The sequence below is a fragment of the Mustela nigripes genome, chromosome 6, assembly GCF_022355385.1.
Source record: "Mustela nigripes isolate SB6536 chromosome 6, MUSNIG.SB6536, whole genome shotgun sequence".
Lineage (NCBI taxonomy): Eukaryota > Metazoa > Chordata > Mammalia > Carnivora > Mustelidae > Mustela > Mustela nigripes.
In genome coordinates, this window is record NC_081562.1 from 90,319,469 (window position 1) to 90,327,065 (window position 7,597).

Sequence of the window (7,597 nt, forward strand, 5' to 3'; positions counted from 1 at the left end):
TAGAGTCTGCATTTTTTCTTCAGGTCAGAATTAACATAATTTTTCCAAGTAAAAAACAAGCTGGAATTGAGAGAAAGATTTTGGCAAACAAACCTTACATAAGGCAATAATTTGACACTACATTGCTATGAAAAACACTGAATTTATTTCACAACAATTTTAGAAAATAGACAGGTAACATAGAATATACTGGTTGTATTCCAAGACATAGGAATGAAAGGGCAGGACTTTTAACGGTAAATTACGTTTAAAACGCTACCAAGGTGATTCTTCACAAAACATTTCAACAGTACTTAAATACCAGGTGTAAGTCCAAAACACTTGTTACCTCTACCTGTATAATACCATATTAAGTACTAGTTGAACCACATTCTTGAATTGTTCAAAATAAACAATATCTTTTACTGGGTGCTAAACAGGCACCTGGGTGGCTTTGTCAGTTAAGCATCCATCTAGGTTTTGGCTCAGATCATGATCTCAGCGGGGAGTCTACTTCCCTTTCTCTCTGCCTCTCCCCCTTCTTTTGTACACACACATTCTCTCTAAAATCAATGAAATAAAATCTTTTAAAACATTATCCTACTTTATATATGGAAATTCTGAGACACAAAAATTTTATGTATTCTGTGAAGTATTCGACATTGTAGTTGTGAGGAAACTATACTGAAACCAAACTGAATATCTCAAAAATTTTGTTTTAAACATTAGATATACTAATTCCTAAAATGCATGTGGTTATTTAATACCTCTGTGTTATTTGCATATATTTAGACTGAAGTCTTCTTTCCTTATGTATATTTTTAGTCTCACTATTACTTTCTCCTAAATGCCTCCCAGAACTCCAGAATAACTTAGAAACTATACAGAATGCCCCATAATATTTCAATATCCTTTTATTACAACACTAATTATACACTATGTACTAATATTAGAGATGTGTTTGTCTCCTTTAAGTAAGACAAACTTCTTAAATATAAGGATGGAGCACTTTGCAATGTCTGAAATAAGGGGGATACATAATAGATGTTTAATTAACAAATTAAGTATAGCAAATTATACTTTAAAAGGCATATTTTTTTAAATTCATGGTTTCTAGAAGCTAATATACAATAAAGAAATGTTATTTTTAAAGCTTGTGGTACAGATTTGAGAGGTGTTTTCATTAGGAATAATAAAATGTAACGGTGGAACTTAGCTGCAAGATTCTCCAAGAGAATGTCCATAGCAGATAAGTAATGAGGCAGAAGAACACAATCAGAAGAAATGAATGAGGGTGCCTACTTCAGCCTCCACTCTGCTTATGCTATCTCTGTCTCAAATAAATAAACAAAATCTTTAAAAAAAAGAAATGAATGAATTTTTTGTTGTTGTTTTTATAGCAAGACTGTGATTTGTGACATTCATTACAATTGCTTTTTTGAAAAACACATCTTTTGTAACATATCCCAGAAGATTTCTTTTACCTGCTGGTTCCTTAGGGTATAAATGAAGGGGTTTAGTAAAGGGGCAACTGAGGTATACAGCAAAGCTACACCTTTGGATACAGTCACCCTTTCTTTGGCAGATGGTTTAATATACACAAAGATGCAGCTCCCATAAGTCATGGAGACAACAATCATATGGGAAGTACAAGTGGAAAAAGCTTTGGTCCTTTGCTGTGCCAAAGGGAATTTCATAATGGTTTTTATGATGCAAGTGTAGGAGAGAATCACTAACACCAATGTGACCACAAGTATCACCACAGCAAAGATAAAAGACATCAATTCTAGGACACGTGTATCTGTGCAGGATATCTGCAGGATAGGAGAAGTTTCACACATAAAGTGATCAATTATTCTGGAAGCACAGAAATTGAGTTTGAGCCCCATAAGCATTGGGGGAAAGATGATTAGGAATCCGATTAGCCAAGAGGAAAGTACAAGCCAATAGCACACTCTGCTGCTCATAATGATTGGGTAATGCAAGGGTTTACAGATGGCAACATAGCTGTCATAGGACATAGCAGCCAGAAGGTAAAACTCTGTAACTCCCAGTAAAAGAATAAAAAACAATTGAGCTGCACAATTATTATATGAGATGGTTTTTTTCTCTAGTTACAATGGTTATCAAGTATCTGGGAATACATACTGTTGTGAATATAATTTCTAAAAATGAGAAATTACGGAGAAAGGAATACATTGGTGTCTTGAGGCGAGGATCTAGCAGGGCGAGAAGGATAATGATTAAGTTCCCCACAGGCTTAATGTGTAATTAAGAAAGAGAAACATGAAAATCAGAATTTGCAATTGTGGGTCATCTGTCAGTCCCAGAAGGATGAACTCTATTTCCATTGATTGGTTTTTCATTTCTCTTAATATGAACCTTAACAAATATACATAAGAAAAAAAGACAAAAAATTAAACATACACATGAATATAATATATTGTAGTGTAATATAAATTTTCATATATATATACACATGAACCTATTTATAAATATATATAAACCTAAATACATATAAATATGTATAATGTATGTATAAATATGTATATGTATGTATATGTATACATATGTATAAATAAATACATATAAATGTATATAAATTAATTTAATTATATAGAAATTAACCTAAATATATACAAACTAAATAAATATATAAATACTACTTACACATCTTAACTAAGCATATATATTAACCTAAATATTTATATATTTTCCTAATGCAAGAAAAGGTATATATTCTCAAATTTATCTATTTGGAAAGGATTTCTCCAGTCTGAAATTTGTGATGAACGTAGTTACATGCTATGACAATACTAAATTCTTTTTCATCCATTAGTTCTCTTTATTATAATATTTCTCAGAATTTTTTCTCTGGAAATTGAATATTTTCTTTGGCTAATATACATTCTTCCTTAATGGGTTCAACTCTGCATGAATGATTTAAACAAGAGGATATGAGTTATTTTAAATGTATTTTTCTATCTTTTTTATTCCACCTGTGCAAATACACTATGTTGTTCTGTGTTTTATAATGTGTACCAGGGGGATTTGCAAACTCAGGATTTACATTTATATTACAAATCCTGTGATAGTCAATGACTAAGGAGGACTGATTTCCATTAATTTGGTAAAGTGAAATTTTTTCTGCACCTAGAGTACACAATTATTATTACGAATTTTCTTCACTGGCTTTGCTATATTCAAATGGACAGTTTTCAATATATATAACAAATACAACAAAGCAAAACATGACAAAAACAAACAGCATATTTTAATGAAAAATATTCTGTATTTTTTTAAACTAACCTTTTTGAGGTTTCTACATGTGTCTACATAATTTGGGTCACTGCTTTTTATATTACTTTCCCCATATTCTTTGCAGAATTGTTGAATACTAATAGAAATTATTGTAGGAAAGTGAAATCTGCACCCCAGAATGTGTCTCTTTGGCATGATCATTAATTTAACCTGATCATTTTTGAGAAAAGGAAGACTCAGAATGTTTTTCCTTTTACCTCCTTTTTTTTCCCTTATACAACGTTTTACCTCCTCCTCAAATGTCTAAAAGAATTTAGATAATGCTCCAAATTTAGATAATGCTTCCTGCTCCAAAATGGAACCATCACCATAAACAGCTACAATGTAAAATGAAGTAGATGTGATAGAGAGGGAGGAACTTAGCAAAGTCTGTTAAAATTCTTCTGTATATCCCATTGTTTCCTTGTGGCCCAGTAAACATTTGTTCCTCAAACACTGACTCTTTTTTGTTTTCCTTTGAATTCTCTTCCCTTTGAAGTCCCAGACCTCCACCTACTTCTTTGACCAGAATGGCATATAAGACTCAATTGTCTGACTGCCTATCATTCCCATATTCTCATGGAGCCACCCATATATTTGCAATTAATCTCATTTTCTCCTATTAATCTATCTCTTGTCACTTTAATTCTTAAACCAGCCAAAAGAATCTTGAATATTAGGGTAACATTTTCCCTCCCTAACATTATACTAACCTGTTCTTTTTAATTATAAGAATTCTACTTATTTCCATGACATACTATTCTCTTTTATGTGAAACATGTTAGTCTGTTTCACTATATGCATTACCGGCAGACTTAAAAAGGAAATGGTTTGCTAAAGCACTCTGTTATTTTTATTCTTTTGCATTTGTCTTAATATTGCTGCATATATATTATTTTTTCTTATTTGGGGAAAGATAAAACTGTTCCATGCTCAATGTGTTTTTCTGAAACAGGTTTTAGGGAATAACTTTAATTTTTTTTTTAATTTTTTATTTTTTTATTTTTTTTTTTTTACTTTTAATTTTTTTATTTTTTATAAACATATATTTTGATCCCCAGGGGTACAGGTCTGTGAATCATCAGGTTTACACACTTCACAGCACTCACCAAAGCACATACCCTCCCCAATGTCCATAACCCCAATCCCCTTCTCCCAACCCCCCTCACCCCAGCAACCCTCAGTTTGTTTTGTAAGATTAAGAGTCACTTATGGTTTGTCTCCCTCCCAATCCTATCTTGTTTTATTGATATTTTTAATGGCAATTGATGCCTTGCAATCTTCAACTTGTGTGTGGCCACAAAGTTTTATATAAAAATATATGCTTATATCCTTGTTATAACTCCCATCTTGCTCTATTCTTATTTAAAAAGCTATAGTCCAGGAGTTAGCATACAGTTTCTATTACCAAGTGGATCTAACAGACTGTTCTAGAACTATGGTATTTCAGATTTTAGAAAAGAGATGCTCAGCATTTTTTCCACATTATTTTACTCAGGATAATAATTCATGAAGTGAATCCGAGAAAATGAAAGTTAGATGTAACTATATGTGAATAAAACAGATTACAACATCTGTTAATATACAACCATTTAAAAAAAACTGTAAACCTTAAAAATGTAGTAATCAAATTCAACTCCCTGAATGGGACTTGTGCATTTAACTTAATTTCTGAGTTTGAAGTCAAGTTAAAATTATAGTCCCCTTACCTTCTGGGATCTACTGTATCTAATGTCCCCTTATATGTACATGCCAGAGATGTATGTTAACATAATTAATCATGATTTTACTCCCTTATCATCATATTTTATTTTATAAGCTGGATATTTCCTATCACCGATTTTTGTGGGAGGGACCATGTACATATGGTCCTTCCGTAAAGAATTTCCACATCCTTCAAATTTATACTCACTTTGAAGTTCAGAACTCAAGTATTAATAATTTTAATGGATATCCATCTTCTTTTCCAGATAACCTGCATTTTGTGAAAGATGGTTGTTATAAATGCTATCATTCAAAGCCTCAAATCAGTAGTTATACATTAAAGTAAAATAAAGTGAGACAACTAAAAAAACTTGGGGCATCATCTGATGAAATTTAAACAACTATTCTGAGACTCCATATTGCTTTCTTTCCTTCTTTCCACTTATTAAATGCTGCAGCTTTATCATTTTCTATTTACTACAGACTCAAGGGTTCTACTGAAATAAAATAAAGAGGCAAAAAAAAATCACCCAGAGGATCAAAGTTCCAAAAATACTAATTTCTGTCAATAAAAAACACCATTGTAATCTACCTTAAACAAAAGCTGAAGTGAAAGTATCCCAGGGGAGTATCATTAATAATTTAGAATAATGGATGAAATATTTAACAGGATCATCAGCAGTTCACCGTCCTGGGGCAACACGGAAAAATCCCAAGCTGGTTTGTACAAGGCAGTGTACAAGGCCCCAGACACGCCTTGCTTCCAATTAGCAACAGAAGTAATTTTAGGCTTTATTGTAAACCATTTTACACTCTGGCACCTGGTAGTATATTTATTTACAAGTAACAAGCATAAAATTTTGTCATATTAATAGGTTGAGGTTTCAATTGGATGCTTGATGAAATTATTTTGAACCTTCAAGTGAACTAATTTTTAGCTATTAAATACACTTTATGATAATGCCTAAACCTGGAGAAGATCCAATTTCCATCATCTGGTAAGTAGTTAAAAAAATTATGGCATGTACATACAAATGCAATAAATTAGTCAGATTTAAAAAAACATGATTGAGTCTTCAAAATATTACACTAAGTGAAAGAAGCAATATACAAGGTCTACATATTCTGTGATTCTATTTCTATAATTTTGAAAAATACTGAACTATAGGGTTAGAAATCTGATCAATGGTTTTAGGGGCAGTGAAAAGTGATTGACTACAAAAGTGTCATGAGAAAACTGTGTAGGATAATGGAAATATTTTATATTTTGATTGTAATGGTGGTTGCCTGATTATATATATTTGTCAGAGTTCATCAAACTATAGTTTGATATGATATAGTTATATGATATAGTTATAGTTCATCAAACTATAGTCTCACAGCGCCACAGCGACAATGACAGCTGACAAGGAGAAGAAAAGAGCCCTCTCTCTGAGGAGCCCTGAGCCTTCACAGCCATCACTGGCTTCAGCACCGTGAGCCTAGAAGGGTTTGCTGAGTTTTCCCCATGCTGTAAACAGGAAACAACAGAGAATTGTGCTCACGAGGGGCTGTTTGAGGATCCATTCCTTGGAACTTTAAAACAAATTTGTAAAAAATCAATTCTGGATGATCGGATATCTAAGAAAACAGGACCCAAGATGGTTTTACAGATTATTCTAGAATTTAAAAGACTGCTAAGTGAAATGTTTGAGTTCAAGCACAGGTCCTTTGGCCAACGGACATAATCTCTGAAATATTTTTCTGAATGAGGACTGTCGTGCATAGTGGAGTAAACTAGGGTATGTAAAATATGCCATGTGGGGCACTGCGGGGAGCTAGAAGACTATTACCATTCACTTAATAAAGATTCCAGAGCAATAAATAAATAAATAAATAAATAAATAAACAAACCAATTCTCTGTTGTTTCCGGTTTACAGCATGGGGAAAACTCAGCAAACTGAAGCCAGTGATGGCTGTGAAGGCTCAGGGCTCCTCAGAGAGAGGGCTCTTTTCTTCTCCTTGTCAGAACCAACAAGGTGGCCGAATCTTCCTTCAGGATATCAAGAAACCAGACCGTGATGATTGGGAGAATGGGCTGAATGCAATGGAGTGTGCATTACACTTGGAAAAGAGTGTGAATCAGTCACTACTGGAACTGCACAAACTGGCCACTGATAAAAATGACCCCCATTTGTGTGGCTTCATTGAGACTCATTACATGAATGAGCAGGTGAAATCCATCAAAGAATTGGGTGACCAAAGAATTTGGTGACCACGTAACCAACCTACACAAGATGGGGGCCCCCGAATCTGGCATGGCAGAGTATCTCTTTGACAAGCACACCTTGGGAAACAGTGATGGTGAGAGCTAAGCCTTAGGCTGTCTTCCCGAGCCTTTTTTTTTTTTTTTTTTCAAAGAGAGAGTGGTAAACCAAGAAACAGATTCTTTTTTTTTTTTTTAATTTTATTTATTTATCAGAGAGAGAGAGGGGGAGAGAGTGAGCACAGTCAGACAGAATGGCAGGCAGAGGCAGAGGGAGAAGCAGGCTCCCCGCTGAGCAAGGAGCCCGATGTGGGACTCGATCCCAGGACGCTGGGATCATGACCTGAGCCGAAGGCAGCTGCTTAACC

The 7,597-nt window shown here is 33.7% G+C and overlaps 1 protein-coding gene and 1 pseudogene across 1 annotated transcript; one reads left to right on the top strand and one right to left on the bottom strand.

The window, feature by feature from the left end:
- Positions 1 to 1,403: 1,403 nt before the first annotated feature.
- Positions 1,404 to 2,345, bottom strand: LOC132020756 (olfactory receptor 6C6-like). The gene is given in 3 exon segments (XM_059404905.1): positions 1,404 to 2,084; positions 2,086 to 2,234; positions 2,237 to 2,345. Coding segments are annotated over 3 exon segments (939 nt in total).
- Positions 2,346 to 6,935: 4,590 nt separating this feature from the next.
- LOC132020359 (ferritin heavy chain-like) lies at positions 6,936 to 7,353 on the top strand (annotated as a pseudogene).
- The last annotated feature ends 244 nt before the right edge of the window (positions 7,354 to 7,597 follow it).